The 22,867-nt window shown below is 34.5% G+C and overlaps 1 protein-coding gene across 8 annotated transcripts in view; it reads right to left on the bottom strand.

Moving 5' to 3' along the window:
• Positions 1–22,487, bottom strand: part of LOC105215125 (transient-receptor-potential-like protein) — a 48,857-nt gene extending 26,370 nt beyond the window's left edge. The window contains exons 1-3 of one of the 8 annotated variants that reach the window (XM_054233777.1): positions 22,088–22,487; positions 11,616–11,790; positions 9,288–9,418 (exon numbers count right to left, since the gene is read on the bottom strand). In XM_054233777.1, the coding sequence (XP_054089752.1) occupies positions 9,288–9,418; positions 11,616–11,663 (179 nt within the window). In that variant the 5' untranslated portion in view covers positions 11,664–11,790; positions 22,088–22,487. Of the gene's footprint in view, positions 1–9,287; positions 9,419–11,615; positions 11,791–19,750; positions 19,845–22,087 lie in introns of those variants that run through there. The other 7 variants (XM_054233780.1, XM_054233776.1, XM_054233779.1 and 4 more) reach the window with 7 other exon arrangements.
• Positions 22,488–22,867: the final 380 nt, after the last annotated feature.

Genomic DNA, 22,867 nt, shown 5'->3' with positions numbered 1-22,867 from the left:
GTTTTGTGGGCAGACGCTTAATTCTACCATCTACGGTGAACAACTACACCGCTTGAAGCAGGCGATCGACCAGAAGTGTCCAGAGTTAGCCAACAGGAGCGGTGTAGTATTCCACCAGGACAACGCCAGACCACACACTTCCTTAATGACTCGGCAGAAGCTACGGGAGCTCGGATGGGAGATTTTATCGCATCCACTATATAGTCCGGACATTTCGCCAAGTGATTACCACCTGTTCCTGTCCATGGCGAACGCCCTTGGTGATGTAAAGTTGAACTCAAAAGAGGCTTGTCCGAGTTCTTCGCAAATAAGGAGGGGGGCTTCTTCGAGGGTGGTATTATGAAGTTGCCCTCTAGATGAAAACAGATTATCGAACGAAACGATACATTCTTGTACTAATTCCGATCACTGTAACACTTTTTATAAAGCATTGAATAAAGAGCAAAAAAGATGATGGGTGATATTTTCCAACCTAATAATTAAGTAGGGAGTAGATTCTACAGAATGACACAACGATACGATGTGTATGACAATCCATTCCAGCTCATAATAATAATAATGTTCCAGTGTACCTCTATCTAATTTCCGAATTTTAGGGCTAAGCAGTCTAAAAGACAGCTATTGCTACGTGGGAATTACTCCTGAAAACCGATCCGTATAATAATTAAAGAGGCCAAATAAGAAAAGCTAGCAATCTTGAAACAAGGACGACCAAAAGTCCGTTCATAAAGAAAGAACAGTCGATGGAAAATTCTTGCTTCAAAGTTTCAGACCTTTGCATAAGAATCTGTAGCGCCATACTTCTTTGAAGAATTGTACAAAGTGATATGACTATCTGCGATCGAAAGTTTCAGAACCAAGTCGCAAACTGAGCACCGAATCGGACCACAGAGATCTTATAAATGTATGGTAGCTCCATTATGTGCAGCTAGTTTATATAGTTGAAGGACCATTGGATTGAAATATGCCTGCCAGTTGGCGTCAAAGTCAGCTCTAGGCAACGAACTGATTGAAAGTTATCAGCGTGGATACAGATCTGGGGTCAGACATTAATCACTAAATCTTGAAAAAGGCATGATTACAATGTATCAATATCCATAATCAATTTATTGACTATACCACACTTTCACATGTACAAATACAGGAAAGAAAGTCTCCAAGAAACATTAACTAAATTTATTATCGCTATCGACGATGACAAAATGCGATGAAGTTGGTTGTTCTAAAGGGTTCTATGAAGTTAAAGTAAGAGCACAGAACTCTAAAATATGTAAGATATGTGGAACCAACCAGAATAATATGAAAATAGGGGAAACACCTTCCTCCTTCCTTCACCGAATTGCGAGGCCTAAAAACGAATGGAACACTACACTCGATACATGATATTATAAATCACTTATATCCCATCCCCGAATATCAGTCTTTTAAAGATTGGGAAATTTAAAGACTCCCCATAAAGACAAAATCTGAGCCCATAACAAAACTGGGTGGAGGAACTCTGTCAAACAACTAGCAATTATGTAAACAGTTTCTCCAGACTACTTAATTTTCTCGCATTTATTATAACTGTAATGCGATTCCATGCTCCCACTCTCTCATTAATTAAGTTACTCCAACCACGTCCAATCAATTCAAAAGAAAACACAAAACACCAATATTAAAATTGAACATTGTAATTTTGATATTTCTCAAGTGTAGAACCCGGAAGCAAAAGCAATAGCAATTGAACGCTGAAAATAACCAAACTTCGGCAATCAATGAGAGCATAAAAATATCAATTAACTCGCCGAACTTTGCATTAGCACATTGTTTGCCGTTGACCACACGCTTACGACAGCGTACACCCCGACCAATTCGACCATTCGCATTTTATTGGAAATTACAATTTTACCATTAGACGCTGGAGGGTGAGAGTGACCCGGCAGCATAGACCGTGAAAGTGCCAAGTCAATAACAATTATAAAAGTTAAATGGCAGAAAAAATAGAAAATCACAAATTCAAATTGATGCTTAAAGCAAGTGGTGTGGGGTTGAAAGTGGAGGAAGGGAAAGGAGCAGAATGTGCGAAAGATATTGGAGGAGGAGAAATGGCATTAGAAATGAAAATTTAGAAAAAGTTAAATGGGCGTTTTGAGAGTGGAATCGTAAGGGAGAAAATGAATGAAGAAATAAACTTTAAGCGCGAGATGTTATGAGAGAGATTGTTGTATATAAATTAAAAATCTGGCAACGCCAATAATATTTGACTTGCTTTGGTGGCTTCTTGTCAAGCCTACAAATGTTTTTGATTAAAATTTTCAGTACTCGAAATGAAGAGTTTTCCTGCATCGACTTTTGACGAGAGTAATATTCCACTATGAATAAAAATCCAATAACTTCAATCAACTATGTACAACAGTCCATTTAAAACTAACCAAAAAATTCGTATAGCAAAAAAAAACTATTAAATCGAACAAAGAATTTTCTTTCAGCGAAATAATTGAGTTCATAAGTGCAGTGATGCATTAAAAGCTATCACAAACAAGCTGTACAATAATAATTACAACAAATTGCTGCGGTGAACTGGCCAACCAGGAGGATATATGTGAGCGACAACTTTTGACACGCGAACGACAAAAGTTCCAGCTGTCAAAACCAACGCTTTGCTGACCAGCAAACAATTAACAATGCCATTCGAACCGGCGTTTATATGTTCATACAAATATATATACATATCAACATATAAATGCTTGTAAACATGTAGGTAGTTGTAAATAAATGTTGAGTTCAGTGTTGAAGAACGGAAAATACTTGTCAAAACATTTAACAACGCGTGGACACAAAATCAAAGTTCATTTACAGAGACCCTGTAGGAAAGCGATGCTGAGATTATTCTCTACGCTTTATTTCATGAGAGTAGTTTTAATGAGAGTACTTTTTATACTCTCGCAACAATGTTGCTAGCATCAAAGTTGCTAAGCTTTGTTCATATAACGGTTGCTTGAAATACCCAAAACTAAACGAGTTAGATATAGGGATATATGTATATACCAAAGTGATGAGACTGAAGAGTCCGTCAGTCCGACCGTCCGTCCGTCTAAGCAAACTGTAACTAGAGTAAAAATTAAGATATCTTGCTGAAACTTGGTACACGTGTTTCCTGCCTCCATAGATTGCTTTCGAAGATGGACAAAATCGGACCATTGCACTGCCCACAAAATGTCGAAAGCCAAAAACACATAAAGCGCCATAACTAAGCCATATATAGAGCTATGGAAGTAAAATTTGGTATGAAGGATCGCACTATGAAGAGGCATATTTGGATGTAATTTTTTTGGAGAAGTGAGTGTGGCCCCGCCCCTACTAAGTTTTTTGCACATGTATCTCGTAAATTACTAAAGCTATATCAACCAAACTTTTTAGAGTCGTTTCTTTTTGATACTACCTTATAGAGTCCAAAAATGGAGGAAATCGTATTATAACCACGTCTATCTCCCATACAAAGGTTATGTTAAAAACCAATAAAAATGCTTTAACTCAGTAAGAGAAAACACCAGAAACCTTAAATTTCATTATAAAGAAAGTACGGAAGAGCTGCACTCAAATTGGTATAAAAAATTGTAAATGGTTGTGGCTCCGCACACTTATGGGTCAAAAACCATATCTCCGAAACTTCTCGGCCAATTTCAATGAAATTCGGTTTATAATATTTTTCTCGCATCCCAATTATATCGGTTCCAATATAATCGGTTCACAACCACGTCTACTTCCTATATACCAGAACTTTGAAGTCGATCTGAATCGTTTACTTTACAATATATAAAGTAAGTACTAGTGAACATATCGGAACATAACTTTCCATAGATACTGCATTTATAGTGTGTCGAATCGCTCTTCTAAAAACCGTCGAAAGCGGACCATAAGTTTCCAAGGCCCCATTTATCGAACATGAGGAGGTCAGAGCTTCTAATTGTCTTTTTTTCGAAAAAATTTGGAAGAAATTCAGAGGAAATATCTTTCTTTAAATAATATGTCTCCGTGCCAAAAATGTGTGAAGTCGGGTTTTAAATTTACCTAACTCCCATATACCTAATATTAGGGCTTCCTACTTTCAATGGACTTTATACCATATGTATGACGTTTATAGGGGTCAAATTGTGTATTATATAATATTAATTAAGTTAAATAAATAAATTGCGAGAGTATAAAATGTTCGGTTACACCCGAACTTAGCTCTTCCTTACTTGGTTCTGATAATGTTTGAGCGGCAAATATAGAGAGTTCTTAAAAATTTTCATCAAAATTAAAAAAGAATCTGTATAAATAAGAACCCGTACCATATACGGACAGTTCAGATCTATGGAATAATTGTGTTCGGTTGGCTAGTTTCTAACCTCTCTCCAAACCAAATTTATTTCACCATTCCTTCTATTAGAGATGAGGATGTTTATAGGCTTTTCGAATAGCCAAATTTATTAAGTACAATATAAATATAATTGAGAAGCCAGTTTTTGTTTTCGTACAGCCGGCTACTCGATTAACGATCAGCTATTATACATTCTTGTTTTTGCTGTTCATAAGAAGTTGATAATATTCATCAGCTGATTCTTATTTTATCACAACCAAATTTATAGCGTGAACAACAACCCACAGAGTTGCATTACATTTCTACTCGATTTATATTCGATTAAAAATTAAATTAAAAACAAATAAGGAAGGGCTAAGTTCGGGTGTAACCGAACATTTTATACTCTCGCAATTTATTTATTTAACTTTATTTATATTATATAATACACAATTTCACCCACATATTCGTCATATACATTGTATAAAGTCCATTGAAAGTTGGAAACCATAATTTTAGGTTAGAAGCACCGAGGTCCTCGTGTTCGATATATGGGGCCTTAAAAACCTATGGTCCGATTTCGGCGATTTTTAGAATGGGGCTGCCACACTATTAACATAGTATTTGTGCAAAGTTCTGCACCGATATCTTCACTAGTACTTACTTTATATATTGTAAAGTAAACGATTAAGGTCGTCTTCAAAGTTCTGGTATATGGGAAGTAAGCGTGGTTGTGAAGCGATTTGGCCTATTTTCACAACATATCATTGGGATGTAAGGAAACTATTACAAACCAAGTTTCATTGAAATCAGTCAAGTAGTTCCTGAGATATGGTTTTTGACCCATAAGTGGGCGACGCCACGCCCATTTTCCATTTTGTAAAAAAATCTGAGTGCAGCTTCCATCTGCCATTTCTTATATGAAATTTAGTGTTTCTAACGTTTTTCGTTAGTGAGTTAACCCACTTTTAGTAATTTTCAACCTAACTTTTGTATGGGAGGTGGGTGTGGTTATTATCCGATTTCTTTCATTTTTAAAATGTATTAAGAAGTGGCTAAAAAAACGACTGCAGAATGTTTGGTTAATATAGCTCTATTGGTTTGCGAGATATGTACAAAAAAATTACATCCAAATATGCCCCTTCGTAGTACGATCCTTCATACCAAATTTTATTTCCATAGCTTTATTTATGGATTAGCACTTTATGTGTTTTCGGTTTTCGCCATTTTGTGGGCGTGGCAGTGGTCCGATTTTGCTCATTTTCGAAAGCAACCTTCCTATGGTGCCAAGAAATAAGTGTGCCAAGTTTCATCAAGATATCTTGATTTTTACTTAAGTTACAGCTTGCACAGACGGACGGACGGACGGACGGACAGACAGACATTCGGATTTGAACTCCACTCTTCACCCTGATCACTTTGGTATATATAACCCTATATCTAACTCGTTAGTTTTGGGTGTTACAAACAACCGTTATGTGAACAAAACTATAATACTCTCTTTAGCAACATTTGTTGCGAGAGTATAATTAATGTAGTGCAAATAAATTTATTCTTTCGTATGGTAAATTAATCTAAATCAGCGCTTTAATCGAGCAAAGACCGCTTAATTGATCAATTAACTCATATGCGAAAAGGCTATTACTGACTGACTACCTATGTATAACTAGAAGTGCTTTCTCAAAAAGATCACTTCCTGCTTCTCAATACTATAGCATTAGACTTTCCTAGAGACGTTTTTTTTAAACAGCTCCCTACATGCCTGTTATCAAAATACCAGTTAGTTGTTACCACATTGCACACTTAACTTTTGTTATCCAACTGACCTTCGACCTAAATATTGTCACAAACTATTTGCACTCACTTCCAGTTTGATGGAGCAAACGGTGCATTTGAGTTGACCAGAGCAAGCAGTCAAACAATTACAAGCACATTACATAAGAGAAGAAGGCAAGCTTGTAAGGACTTCAGCCAGAGTCACCCAAAATGCACAGCTGGAGTTTCTAATTTAACACGCAAATGAATATGTCAGAACAGGGAAGGCAGTGCCGGCACCTTAGGGAAGTACATTGGACGTAGATTTTAAGGAAGGGAGGCAAGGAAAGAGTGACAAACAGGTACAGGAAGGTGACTAAGGAAGGAAAACTGGAGACAACAAAGCTTTAGAAAAAGTGAAAAAAACATGTAGGAAGGTGAAAGAGATGAGAGAGAAAAGAGCGTCGGATGCTTGGTCACCGCATCTACCGTACAATGTGTGACACAAAAAAATGTGTGCAGACAATAAAAATGTCCCAAACACAGACTCACACATACCCATAAACTGCCAGAGTTTGTTGGCCGTAGAAGCCAGAAACTAAGCAGCCAGCACACTGCAGACCCATATGACAACAGGAAGTGTGTGCGGAAGCTTGCATATCAACTTCATTTGGCATGCAACGATGCAGAGATAATGGTCCAACACACACACTCTGATAGCGGCAAGACACATTTTTGCGTAACAACAATCCTCACAGTCAAACAAATGAAACTCGCAAAATTCTAAGGCATACTTTTAGGCGCTTATTTGCATTGCGCAACGAATACCAGTTGTGTTTGCGTGTTGCGTAAAGAAATATTTTCTGTTTCGCTTCCAGCTTCCGTAGCACCTAACTAAGCATTTGTTTTGTCACACCCAGCAGTTGGCAATAGATTTTGTACTCGAAACACTCACACACTTGCTTACATGAGTGCCTTTTATTGTTTTTTGCATTTGTCAATGAACTGCTTCCGCTATGCTTTCCGGTCACTCACTGCTCTGCAGTGCTATCATTCTCAAAACTTATGTGATTTTGTGAAAGGCATTTGCGGTTGGGCTGCTTCATTATACCTTTCATGAAAGTAGTTATTCAAGAATAGCTAATGATATCCTCATATGCATATACATACTGGTATGTAAGTAGCTTTTTGAGTGAAATACCACAAGAAAGGCCTTTGGAACGTGCACGTTATATCTTGGACTGGTGCTTGGTATTGAATTTACCTTTTACTTAATATTCTATAATTGATGTTATTGTCCTTATTCCTCTTCTACTCATAAATTATATCTCAGTAGGAATTTAAACTCTAATCTCGCTCTAAGCTAGTTAGGAATTGCCTCTTTATCAATCAAACTATTTTGCTAGATGACTTGTATGGGTACCCGGTCACTTCGGAATCGCTGAAAATTGCAAAGTGCAATAGAAGCGGTTGAGTGGATCATGATCCACTAGCGTCAAAGCGCTGGACTTCGCTCGAGCTCTCCAAATATTGAATAACAACCAACACCTGAGCAATTGTTAGGTCTTTTTGGCCCGTGGTGGACAGAAATCGGTACTTCCAGCTGCTTTCTCTCAGGATGGTACATCTCTGCGCAAGTCTGGTGAGACTAGGGGTCATATCAGACGCAAGCTGACAAAGCTGTTTGGAGTAAAGCGAGAGAAGAAATCATCCAAGCACATCCTCCTTCAATGTCCACGTATTCACCAGACTGAGGTTAAAACACTTCGATTGACATACATAAGTCTGGAACTGCCGACTGAAATTGACCTAAGCCGACTTAAGAGTTAAGTCGTGTTCAAGGGATAAGGGATTCTCTGCAGTCGTGGAGATCTACTCCTTGACATAACCTAACCTAATGCAATCATTAAAAGGTTGAACGGTGTCTAACGAATATTGAGGGAGATCAACCCCAAAAGCAAAAACAACAAAATGTTTCTGGTGTTTATTTTAGAATTGTATTAAGCAAAACATACTGAACTGCAGTTATAAGATTAGGTTGTCACAAATCTCCCTCCTTTTTTTTTTTTTTTTTTAATTTCGCGGCTAGGAATAAAGCGCTACTGAGCTCGTACCTGGGAATATTATACATCACATTTTGAAAGGTCTTGACATATCCTACAAAACGACTATGCTATACATGATTAGTTTGGATATTGTGTCCAACAGTTATAGAGTTGTAAACACGGAGTTCACTACCGCCGAAATTCGCGCTATTTTAAAGTTAAAGGTAAATCCGCTAGAGAAACGTTTCGTGAGATTATTGGCGTTTTGGGGGATGGTACTCTATCTCGATTCTGAGCGGATAAAGACGACACCATGGATAAGCCAGCCGGCGGAAGACCAGTGACGACAAATACCGCTCAAATCATGGAAAACATAGAGTTAGACCGGCATGTGGCATCTCGTGACATTTCCCAGGAGATGGGAGTTAGTCACCAAACCATTTTAAACCATCTGCAAAAAGTTGGATACACAAAAAAGCTTGATGTTTGGGTGCCACATGATTTGACACAAAAAAACCTTCTGGGCCGAATCAACGCCTGCGATATGCTGCTGGAAAAATTTACCACATACGACAACATCAAGCGAAAACGGTCGTGGCCGAAGGCCGGTGAATCGTCCCAAACAGTGACAAAGCCGGGATTGACGGCCAGGAAGGTTTTGCTGTGTGTTTGGTGGGATTGGAAGGGAAGCATCCACTATAAGGTGCTCCCATATGGCCAGACGATTAATACTAGCATCTACTGCGAACAACTGGACCGCTTGAAACAAGCGATCGACCAGAAGCGTCCAGAATTGGCCTATTATATAAGTATATAAGGTAAGTATATAAGGTAAAAAATGTTTTGCAAGCAAATGCAAGTCAAAAAGTTGCTCATACGCCAGGTCACCTTTAGTATTATGTTCTTACTAGTTCGTCTACATTAAATGTGAACAAAACAGCTTCACAGCCTCAAATGTGTTTACAATGTGCGGTACTTATGCTTTGTGAATTAACATTTGACAATACTAACAACAAATATTCTGCGTATATATGTATATAATATTCATATATACATAAAATATATATAGATATGTTAAACATATATACCCATCTTTAATTCTATTTAATATATCTGTATACTCATGTATGTTATATATCTCTACCCCCATTTAACTCACTCACCTGCGTACATTGCCAATATCGCCACGTTCCACCGCCAACAGGAATTTCTTCTCCTCCAACAACAACGGCTGCGGTAATCCCAGAGGTAAGCAGCCTTTACGCGCGCCAGCCGGCAAGCCATGTGCTGGCACCTGCACCCAACACAAGCGAGGAAGCATTTCATGTGTGTATAAATGGTGTTTACACGATTTCCAGTTTAAGTTGAAGTGAGTGTCGAATATTTCGTTTAGAGGCAAAACATGCGAAGAAAGCGAAAAGAGTAAGTCAAGTGCGGAAGTGGTAGTGTAATAAGTTTAAGACTCATTTAAATATATTATTAATACACACAAGCTTACAACATAACAAAAGCGCATGAGAGTATATGTGCGAAAATGACTTTAACATTTGGCAGAAATCGAATTTCAGGAAGCAAACAAAATAGCGGCAGGTGAAGTTGATGTATTTTGTGTGAGTTTTTGGATTTTAAGGGCGGCTTTTGTTGCGCTAAGAGTTTCTGTGGGCATTTATATTTCATGTCAGCGCCGCAATAAGCAAAATAAATTATTTGGAAATGTGAGTTTTGTGTTGTGATATGCGAGATAAGTTTTTTTTCAACTAAGCGAAAGGGGAATGGCTTTAGAGTGTGAACAGGTGTGTAAAGCATATTTGTATGATACAAATCAAAGAAAACACATAATTTGAAGTAAATTATAATAACTTTAAGCAATTTATTATTTAAGAACACATAAGAAATCTTAAAATATTTTATTTAATCTAAAATTTAATTTATTGATTTAATTTAATTAATATAACACAGAATTTGACCCACATATTCGTCATATACATATGTATATGGTATAAAGTCCATTGAAAGTTGGAAATCCTAATATTAGGTATAATATATGGGAGTTAGGTGAACTTAAGAATCGACTTCACGCATTTTTGGCACGGAGACATATTATTAAAAGAAAGATATTCCCACCGAATTTCAACAAAATATTAGAGAGGCTGAACTATATTTTCGGTAGAAAAAATTAGAAGCACTGAGGTCTTCATGTTCGATATATGAGGCATTGAAAACTTATGGTCCGATTTCAACGATTTTTAGAAAGGCGATGTCACACCATTAATGCAGTATTTGTGCAAAGTTCCGTTCCGATATCTTCACTAGTGCTTACTTTATATATATTGGAAAGTAAACGATTCAGATCGACTTCAAAGATCTGGTATATAGGAAGTTCTGGTATATTATGAAGTTAATTTCATCGAAATTGGTCGAGTGGCTTCGGAGATATGGTTTTTGAGGTGGAGCCGCGCCCATTTAAAATTTTGTATACCAATTTGAGGGAAGCTATTCTGTACCATCTTTATGATGAAATTTAAGGTTTCTGGTGGTATTCCTTACTGAATTAAAGCATTTTTAGTAGTGTTCAACGTAACCTTTTGTGGGCGTGGTTATAATCCGATTTATTCTATTATTGAACTAAATAAGGAAGTAACTAAACGAAACGACTCTAGAGAGTTTGGTTGATATACCTTTAGTAGTTTACGCCCACGTTCCCAAAAAAAACCACATCCAAATATGCCCCTTGCTAGTGCGATTTTGTGTACCAAATTTTACTTGTATAACTTTATTTATGTCCCATTTTGAATACCAACCTTCTCAGGGTGCTAAGGAATATGTGTACCAAATTTCATTAAGATATCTAAATTTTAACTCAAGTTACCGCTTGCACGGACAGACAGCTTGAACGGATAGACATCCGGATTTCAAATCTAATCGTCACCCTAATCATTTATATATATATAACCCCATATCTATTTATTTCTTGGTGACAGGAACAACCGTTAGGTGAGCAAAAATATAATACACTCTTTAGCAACTTGTTGCGAGAGTATACAAATTAATAGCACAAAGTACTCACACTACTAGGAGGATATACATATGTATATTATTTCACTATAAATTTAATTTTATAAAACAGCTTTGTTTGAGCTTTCTAATCGATAAATATTAAGTATGAAACTACGCAATTACACATCAGAAGCATCCTAAATGTAGGCAACACTTTTAAACTCAGTATCTAGTAAATTCAATAAATTTTTTAAATTTAGTAGGATAATGAGCGATGACTCTACATACATACATATACCAAAATGACAATTGGGTAATTAAATAAGTAAATTATATACTTTTTGAGATCAATATTAAATTATATATTTGTAATTTTTATAAGGTGATTATATACTGTTACGCCTGAAATAATCATACTGGTTGCTAAAGAGTCTAAGAAATACATTAAAATGTCATAATAATAATAATCTCTACTTATTTTCAGTATCACTTACTCCTGCCGGCGGCTTCTTCTGAATGCCCATACTTGTATGTGGCGTCATTTTGATTCACTAATTTGATAGATGTAAAGTACTTTAAACTTTTAGTCCACACATGTACATTGAGAAAACTTATATTTCTTATAAGCTTAATTTGTTAATAACAAAATATTTCAATAAATTGTTATTTCTATTTTATATAGTTCGTATAAAAAAACACGATGTTTTTATTTTTATAAAATAAAATATTTTGGATAAATAAAATATAAATACAAATTTTGCTTTCTTAAATTTTTTACATCAAAAAAATTCGTATTCATTAGGCAGATACATATATCTTAATTCTAATGGTAATGTAGTAATTTCTAAAATATTTTCAATCCAAATATTCTGTTACCTTCCCCATTATTTTAACTAATATAGTTTTTGGTAAACTTATATATAACTTTTATACCCGAGACACACATGTAGTAACAATACTATTGTTCGTACGAATACCAGATGTGTGTCACCAAATACTAGCACTTTACCATGTGAGCAATGTAGTATTTTGCTGGTAACAATATCAGCATTTTTTTGTGGTATTTCACTGAACACAGCTAAAAATAGGTAAGAAACCTAGGTTAGAGCTTATATATAATACGAAAGCTTTTTAAAATATTTTGTCAATATGACTTTTCAAGAATAAATAAATATAAATGAAAATTAGAAATTTTTCAGATTTTTTTTTTTCAAAAATACCAGGGTCATGTGCCGCTTTATTTTGTGACACGATTTTAAGATATACTTTAGCTACTTCTGTTTTTTTGGTGAAAATATATGTATTTTGGCTTATTTTGCAATATTGAATCTTGCTCTCTTCATTTCATAAACATATGTAAATATTTATTGTTTATATAAAACAAATACTAGTATTTGGGTTTAATACAAATCGATGTTTGTCAATGTACGTAGTAAACAAAATACCATAATTCTTTTATCATGGTATTTTTACCACATGTGTGTCTCGGGTATAAAACAAAGTTGTTGCTTTGTTTTTCTACTTTCACATATCATTTTAATAAAAGTTGACTTGAAATTTGTTTATTTAGTTGACAAATTAGACAACAAAGTTTCAGCAGACCGAAAAGGACAACAAGGGCACACTCAAGTTTCAATTGGAATGCATAGCGAAAATTTCTAGGTAATATTGGTTTTTGTTATATTCACAAATATTTAGCAAACTTTGCACTGGCCACTGAAGCTCAAGGACATTTAAAGCAAATAGAGTGAGTCAAAAAATTTAATTATTTTTTCCATTGAACTAAAAGTCTTCAATTTGGCAAAACAACATACTCATCGACTATCTCGAAATGGTTCAATAGAAAACAGAAAAATATCTAGAGATCGATGAAAACGAAGTCGATATTAAGTTGCTATTTGCGTTCAATTTCCGAATATTCCGTGTTATTTACTTTACTATGGCCATTTTAAGTATGGGCAAAGCAGAGTTCTTGGCGCTACCATCAAAGAGAAAGAGTAATATATCTCTTTTTGGGTTAGATCGACAATGAATACAATTCATCAAGAAATTTATATCTCGAAGTCACGGAAAGCTATGAAATCGCTCACTTATCCATAATTAAGCTCATAGAACTGTTCTTTACTAAATATAAACAAGTAAGAAAGGGCTAAGTTCGGGTGTAACCGAACATTTTATACTCTCGCAATTTATTTATTTAACTTTATTTATATTATATAATACACAATTTGACCCACATATTCGTCATATATATTGTATAAAGTCCATTGAAAGTTGGGAAACATAATATTAGGTTAGAAGCATCGAGGTTCTCGTATTCGATATATAGGGCCTTAAAAACCTATGGTCCGATTTCGGCGATTTTTAGAATGGGGCTGCCACACTATAAACATAGTGTTTGTGCAAAGTTGCTTACTTTATATATTGTAAAGTCAACTATTCAGATCGTCTTCGAAGTTCTGGTATATATGAAGTAGGCGTGAAGCGATTTGACCAATTTTCACAACATATCATTGGGATGTTAAGAAACTATTATAAACCAAGTTCCATTGAAATCGGTCGAGTAGTTCCTGAAATATGGTTTTTGACCCATAAGTGGGCGACGCCACCCCCATTTTCCAATCTGAGTACAGCTTCCATCTGCCATTTCTTATGTGAAATTTAGTATTTCTGACGTTTTTCGTTAATGAGTTAACCCACTTTTAGTAATTTTTAACCTAACCTTTGTATGGGAGGTGGGCGTGGTTATTATCCGATTTTTTTATTTTTGGACTGTATTAGGATGTGGCTAAAAAAAAAACGACTGCAGAAAGTTTGGTTTATATAGCTCTATTCGTTTGCGAGATATGTACAAAAAACTTAGTTGGGGCGGGGCCACGCCCACTTCACCAAAAAAATTACATCCAAATATGCCCCTTCATAGTGCGATCCTTCATACCAAATTTTATTTCCATAGCTTTATTTGTGGCTTAGTTATGGCACTTTATGTGTTTTCGGTTTTCGCCATTTTGTGGGCGTGGCAATGATCCGATTTTGCTCATTTTCGAAAGCAACCTTCCTATGGTGCCAAGAAATAAGTGTCAAGTCAAGATATCTTAATTTTTACTCAATTTACAGCTTGCACAGACGGACGGACGGACGGACAGACAGACATTCGGATTTGAACTCCACTATTCACCCTGATCACTTTGGTATATATAACCCTATATCTAATTCGTTTAGTTTTGGGTGTTACAAACAACCGTTATGTGAACAAAACTATAATACTCTCTAGCAACTTTGTTACGAGAGTATAAAAATAGTGCTGTGACCATTGCTGTGAGATCTGTAGCATTCCTCTCTCTAACTATAAGAATTATCTCAATTTAGGCTCTTTTCAACACTTCAGAGAAATATTTCAATAAATCATAGAAACAATCACATAACTTTCTTCTGTATTTTTATATGACTTCATAAGGTACAGTGAACCCGGCTAAAGAAACCAGTCGCCATTTAGAGCACAAAGATTTACTGTATATTGTAAAGCAAGTGAATATCGATGCTACCTTACGTGGCTATATGTGCTTAGAATCAAGTTAAGGGAATACTTTGCCCCAATTCAGTAAGAAATATCTAAACTAAGCTCTAAGTGAATTCGAAGTAGTTTTATTACCACAGAAGCAAAAATTTCCTCGAATCCGTTATAAAAACCTAACATGGATACCCGACTACTTGAGTATTATACTCAAGTATTTAATAATGATGGAAGGAACCGCCGTGGATAACTTAGTATAAAGCCAACATTGATCTAATTGTATTGTGCTAGGTCTGCAGCCAAAAGTTTCCAACGCATATGTTAAGTGCTTGTGCATATTTTGCGAAATTATTCCATTCAACTAGTATGCACTCACGACTCATTCATAAAATGCAAAATAACTGCATATTTCACGTTCTGTTCATATGCAAAACTATTTTCACTTAATCAAATACGACAAAACGCGCTTAACCGTTGTCAGCTGTTAAATCCATTGTTGGCGCATTCAACATGTTTATTCCGCTCATGTACTGGTACAACGTGTGCTATATAGCAGACATACTCTTCCGTGTGCCATACTCTCTATATTATAAGCGTTTGTGTTTGTATTTCTGGCAAAAGCAAAGTTGTCACACCTTAAATAGCAGAAATAAAATATGTCAGCGCCAAGGCAAAAAAAAAGGCATTCACGACTAAAAGCTCAAAGGCAAAGCCGGGAAAATACCAGTTTGTATATGAGATCAACTACACCCAATCCACTTCATACGCGAGTCTCACTGCCGCGTGTCGCTTTGTGTATCAACTGTTGTGTCGGCTCACCCTTCTTTTGACGCGCCGCACTTTCGGCTAACTGCGTGAAACTTCACCGGCGGGAATTCGGAAACAAAAGTTGAGAGAGCATAGAAAATGAATGTCGTCCACAAAGCCGACGATGATATGCGTTGTTATAAAGAAACGGAACACATAAATAGTGGATGGTAGGTTGTGCTGTGCTGATGTAGTTTCGCTTATTAATTTCGGTCGCTATCTAAATAAATTTACTAATTTCCAAACAAAGGAAACCGTATATTGTATCCTAGTATTTTTGAGATATTTTGTTTCTAAATAATAACCAAAATTTTCAGAACTGAAATCAGTAGTTAATTCACTGACTATTCCCTATGAACACTATCAACTCTTCAAATGGCTCTCATATTACCGAAAAAACACACTGTCAACCAAAAACTGAAACTCCCTTTACTTCACTTTTTTCAAAACAAATAATTTCATTTAATAGCAGTGAAAAAGTTAATCCACTTTATGCACCGCTTAAAAAAGTACTGTGAAGCCATGTTGGATTTTAAATGCCGTTATAGTTAACTGCTTAACTTTTGTACACTGCCGAAAAAAATATCGCGCGCATTTTCGTTACTATTTCAACACTATAACACTTGATACCTCATTTAACAGCTTAAACGCCTAGCTGTATGCTAAGTTACAGCACTCACACACAATTTTTTTCGACTTTATTTACAGAGTTTTGTAAATAAAAATATACTAAATGCAAAAGTTTGTTTGTTAACAGAAAAAGTCCAACAGCTTAAGCACAAAAACAACCTGGTATGTGATAAAAAATAGGGTGGCAATGTTTATAAAAAACTGGTGTAGTCTATTTACAGCGCTTTTTGCATACTTAAACGCGCACAGTAGCTTATGAATCTTTTTAACAGTTTTTCAGACCCGTTAGCCACATTTTTATGCGTTTATTATGAACTTTAAGCCACCACAATTGTTATATTTTTTTGACACAACCCAAATATTTGTGTCTGAAATCCGTTGCAAGCTGGTTCAAACAAATATTTTTCAATGAGATTTAAATTTGTATACCTTTTATGGTGTGCAAGATTTATATAGGGCTTCTGTAATTCTAACTAAATAGTTATAAAGTAATTGCGAAAATAATACTATTTTATTTTATAAGCCTAGTGCGCTAATAAAACATTTCACTGCGGTATATTTATAATTAATTAATTGAAGGATGACATATGGAGCGATGTAGTTTTTGCTGGATCGTTTAAAATATAATATCTGTAATATTATTGAAAACAAAAACTTGGCAGACAATATATCGTATTCAGCCAAGTCAAGGTAATATTGAGAACTTTCAGCAACATTGAGAGAACATGAGAAGTACTAGAAAAGGTGGATAAGTTTGATAAAGTACATACAATAATGTGCGCTCTCACGATAAGTAAGTTTTACTCCGTATTAGTATCGATCGATATCCACAGAACGAGAGCATAATATTGGTATGTAATATAGTCGAAAGTCCAATGACTTTCATATTTGTAGTTTTTATTTTAAATATATTAGGTCTACAAATTTGCTTCCGCCGTTTGTTTGTAAATTTAAGCCTTAATTGTATAAAAACGGTTACAAAAATATTGGTTGACGCTAGCTACTACTTTTGACCATCTTTCTGGCAGCATGCGTATTTCGTGACGAAAGAACTCCTCATCTTTCGAGTCGATCCAAGTATCAATCCAATTTTTGACTTCTTCATAAGAACTGAAGTACTCTTTAGCTAGACGCAAATGTCGAGAATTCGGCTCAAAAAGTGACATTTTCAGTTGAGAATAAGGTATGGGATGCAAACAGATCCTTACAAATAATTTGTTGATCCAAGTACGATATAAAACGATTTAATCGATTTAATCGACCAGTGCTTGACCCTGGAGACATATATTGGAAAACAGCAAAGTCGTAGCCCTAATATTATATTATGATATGATCACTGGGTGAATTAATTATTACACAGTTGTTTGTATAATAATATAGGGGCATTCTCTGGAAAAAAAGCCACTTGAAAAAAAAAGTTCTTTATTTTTTTGGCAATTATATATCTTATAGTACATGTAAAACCTAAACTAAAACATATGGTTTTAGGTCTGTGTAACGCGGGGTTGCCATATTATAAGGGGCCAAAGTTATTTGTAAAAAAATTTTCGAACCGACTATTCTATCGACTATTTTTTTAAATTTTTTTGTATTGTTAAAATTTTTAATTTTTTTTGTTTCTTTTTTTTTGGTTTTGTTTTTTTTTTAATTATTACGTAGATTAGATTCAAGTACGTGATAATTTTAAATAAAAAACAAAAACAAAAAAAAAATAAAAATTTAAAAAATACAAAAAAATTAAAAAAAAATATTAAAAAATAAAAAAAAATCAAAAAGGGATTAAATGTCTGCTACGTCCACGTCGTGAATCCTGGGTTACGCTAAATTCTGATAATAATAGTGCATAAATCAATGATTTTTCATCATGTTCTGAGTTGGTTTTTTATTTGTAGCTCATACAAATATTGCTGTCCCAAAATTCCCTTTGGGGGGTAAAAAGGTGATGAAATAAGGAACATTTTAAGATATTTTCGAAAAAAATCTAAGGGGACATAAGTTGTTAAAAATTCCAAAAAAAAAAAAATTTTTCATTTTTTGCTATGAAATATTAATTTTAAAAATTTTTACGATATACAGTTTCAAAGTTTGAGAAATTCTGTACAAAAAAGTCACATCGTGTATTAAAATCTGTTCATTAGTTTTAAAGTTATGGCGGTTCGAAAATTTTTTTACAAAAAACTTTGCCCCTTATAATATGGCAACCCCGCGTTACACAGATCTAAAACCATATGTTTTATTTTAGGTTTTACATGTACTATAAGATATATAATTGCCAAAGAAAATAAAGAACTTTTTTTTTCAAGTGGCTTTTTTTCCAGAGAATTCCCTTATAGCAAAGTCGCCTTTAACTTATCCGTTTTACCGAATTACTGTAAGGGCTCTGGCAGATCTGCTCGAAAGTTGTAATTTTGTAAGTGAAGAATTTATCGTCATGAATAAATAAATTAAAGACCATCTTATCTTATACTAAAGTAGTAAACACGTTAGACTGCATAAGTTAAATTTAGAAGTGGTACGAATATTTGGTACGATGAGTAGATGAGAAAATTCTCATATCGAAGTCTAAAAATTGGTTCGAAGCCATAACTACTACACTATGTAAAATGAAATATTTGAAGGAAGATTGGATCACTTTCTTGACACCATTAGCGCAGTGAAATTACTATGTGTATGTATTATTATTGGCAATTGTAATAAAAACAAGAAAAAACGTTAACTTCGGCTGTACCGAAGCTAATATACCCTTCACAGGTGCATTTCTTTTAGTAACTATGTGTTTAAGCAAATCTAAAGACGTCAGAAAATGTAAGTAAAAAAAAAAAAGAAAACAGTTTACTAATTCTTTTTAGCCGGGTTGTTTGCTAGAAGCATTAAGGTTATATAGTTAACCGATCTGAACAATTTCTTCGGAGATTACATTATTACCTTAAGCAGTAATCCACGTCAAATTTCGTGAAGATACCACGTCAAATGCGAAAATTTTCCATACAAGCCATTGATTCCGATCGTTCGGTTTGTATGGCAGCTATATGCTATAGTGAACCGTTCTGAACAATTTTTTCGGAGATTAAATTATTTCAATGAACAATAACTCACACCAAATTTCGTGAAGATATGTAGTAAAATGCGGAAGTTTTCCACACAAGCCCTTGATTCCGATCGTTCAGTTTGTATGGTAGCTATATGATATAGTGGTCCGATATCGGCAGTTCCGACAAATAAGTAGCTTCTTGAAGAAAATTTAACATGTGCAAAATTTCAAAACGATATCTTAAAAACTGAAGGACTAGTTCGTATATATACAGACAGACGGAAGTACGGACAGACAGACGGACATGGCTAAATCGACTCAGTTCAACATACTGATCATTTATATATATACTTTATAGGGCCTCCGACGCTTCCTTCTGGGTGTTACAAACTTCGTGACAAACTTAATATACCCTGCTCAGGGTATACAAATATTTAAAAAATTATTTTTATCAATTTTTGTTGTTTCTAAAATATCTAAAATGTTTTTCCTTATATTTAAAATTCTAGATATTTAATTACATACCTAATTACGCATTAAATCATTTACATACACACAATAACAACATCAAATTGTGCACATTTAAAGCTATTTACATGCTCAAAGCCTGTGTCGAGCTCAAAGAATTTAATGCGTGAATAGCTCACCTGCTGCATTTTTGAGCAAACGAAAGCTTGCAGCTTCTCTAAACGTTCTGGTACGATCTTCATTTTTAGGTTTCTTATGCATACGTTGTTTTTATTAATATAGGTAAGGGGAAAACTATAAAGCACTAGAGCTATAAATTGTATTATATGTATAATATATTTATAAATATAGATATTATGAATAAACTTAAGAATTTACTTTTCAATAAGAGTAATAATGTTGAGAAACTCTCCAATAATTTAATATACCATGCACCCAGCGAAATAATTATAAAGGCAATACTGGTATTTCAATTGAAAACAGAAAGTATTTGTGTAAACAAGTGGAAACAATTGAGAAATGGTAAGTTCCTAGAATTTTTAGATCTTTTTATCTGTAGATTAGATTTTTTGGTGCATGTGTCGTAGCCTGTTTTAATAAATTGGTTAATAGTTATGGAAAATACAAACGAGCTGGACTCCACTGATCGAAGAAAGGTCTAAACGAAGGATAAAACACACTGCGGCTGGTTGAACGGCGTGTTCAACAAATTTTGAACCTAGATTAAAATTTCGTCTCTGAAAAATAAATTTCGAAATTTGCACTTTCACCAAGGCATAATCTAGGAAGATTCGATTTGCTCAGAAATACAGATTTTGGGATGAAGTATGGAAAAGGTTATTTTTTCAGACGAGAAACAAATTCAATTTATAAGATCAAGATGAAAAGGATAAATACTGGAGATCTAAAGGCTGTCCGAAAGATATTCGAAAACTTCGAATCTTTGGAGGTGGGTATCTAAACTATAACACAACCACTCCAATATGTTTCGTTCCAGTCCATTGTTGTCTCTGAGTATTATATGCAGTTGTTGAATCAAGTTCTGGTGATCTTTGCAGAAGATTTTGTTGATCCTGAGTTCATTTTTCAGCTGAATAATGCAGCGATTCATTGATTGAAGAATACTGCAAATTTTTTGAAATCCAAAGGGATTACCACTTTCTCAGATTAGATCAGAATTCGCATGGTGTACTCGAAATTACATTTATATAAAGTAGGTCTTCTAAATTATTTCTGGACTTATATTTTATATTGTAGTTTATATATAAATTATGGAACAAATATTATTAATATTACATGTTTTCACAACAGTGTTTTGAATTGGTACAGAGAAACTTATACTGTCGAATCAGGCAAAACTGTTGGCGCGAGAGAGATGTTATAGTGAATAAGACTATAAGATAGCTTAATTTGGAGGATATGTGAGTTAGATAAATCAGTGGCGTATTCAGTTTGTGGGTGGGTATAATTTTATATTAAATTGTAATATTTGAATATATAATATTGGTGTTAATTTATAGAGAATATGTCGATTTTAAGTATTATATTATTTTTATTCAAATAAGAAGCTCAACAGAAATGGATATAGAACATTTACTTTGCCTCCAAAGCAATATTAAAATCAGATCATTAATTATCGTTTGATGTCGAAGGGTTAAGAAATATCTATTACGCATAGAGTAGAGTTCTATAAACGAATTCGAAAATAATGTGAAAGAGGTTCTTTGCAATATATCTAAAGAGACAAGATTTGACTAAGCATATACATGGGTATGTATATCTTCGAATCATATTAATAAATTAAATATATATTTTATGGTTTTCAAATATGAACTATGCTTTAGTCAGTGTACCAACTATTAAAGCTTTGGATAAATAAATTGAAATGGCCTCAGATCAATAATTCCATGAAATTTGCTGTATGGTGATCTGTAGTCAGTTCACTCTCACTTGTTCCTTACAATATAAGCACAATCTCTAAATTAAATTAATTAATTAAATTAAGAGATATAACCACTCAGTTCAACATATATTAGTTAGCAAGATTGAAACTATTTTCGCACAAATTAGTGAATAAAATTGTTTCGGCTATGTTAAGGATATTCACATTATTTTTATAACTATATAATATTAATTTTCATCTTTATATAATTTAATTATTTTTGTTTTATTTTTTGTTCTCGTAGGTATGTGTATATAGTAGATAGTAGTAGGTATTTTTTAATTTCGTGGATATTAATTAATTTTTAATTTCTAATCTTGCTTCAATTATCGAGTTAACCAACACTTATTTATATTTGTCAAACTAATGATTCAATCACACATCACATCGTACTTTAGATAAAAAAATTTAGCAATTCTCTTCACTGATTCACTTCACTGATCAAAAATAACATTTTATTTGTTCATTACCACCTTTAATTTTTTTCTTTCGTACTTTAATGTCCAGTTCAAAATTATTATTATTTTTAAGAATATTTATTCCTTAATTTAATTTATACTTTTTATTTTTTTACAATTTTTAACAAATTCACCTCGCACCCACTTTAGAAAACCACACGAGTCTGAGTTAAACACAACGATTTCCGCAACACTTCGGCGAACGCATAACAGCTACAACAACAACGCAAAACTACCAATAACAGCGTGACACTTCCGCGTGAACTTCCGCTGCGGCCGTTTTGACTGCGTTTTACAGTTATCCGGTTTTCGCGTACACGGCTGAAGTGCTACGCAACTCGCGTCCAATACTTTAGTGTTCACAAATTCGTTTACGCACTGTTTCACCACCGACAAATAAATGCAAATATAAAATTCCCGTTTTGATAGTTTTTCGTTTGTATTCCCAGCACTTGACGGGCGCCCGTTGCCACTCGTTGCGCGAAAATACCGTTGCGTTTTGACTGCGCTCGCCATGGGGCGCTGAAATTTATATAGCCGTACCAACGGCGAAGCAATAACAATAGCAATATGATGACAGACAAATGAGCCTAATTTAATTAGGCTAAAACGTTAAATATTTGTTGTAAAGCGTATTGGTTATGTGGTGGCCGAAAGAAAGAAATATGTATATTACACTTGGTGGCTTATGTATTTCCTATGAAATAACAGTTTTGATGGATATCGATGGCGCGCCGTTCAAATGTCAACAAGACGTGCGAAAAGCTGGCGCAAACTAAGTTTAAGTGCGACCATGCGTGTGTGTGTGTGTGTGCCTGGCAGTGTGTGCATTGCACAACAAATGTACTTGTGTTTACACGCACTCATACTTATATGGGTTTCCTCGATATTACCTA

The sequence above is a fragment of the Zeugodacus cucurbitae genome, chromosome 6 (genome assembly GCF_028554725.1).
Source record: "Zeugodacus cucurbitae isolate PBARC_wt_2022May chromosome 6, idZeuCucr1.2, whole genome shotgun sequence".
Classification (NCBI taxonomy): Eukaryota; Metazoa; Arthropoda; class Insecta; order Diptera; family Tephritidae; genus Zeugodacus; species Zeugodacus cucurbitae.
This window is presented reverse-complemented; position numbering and strand designations above follow the sequence as displayed.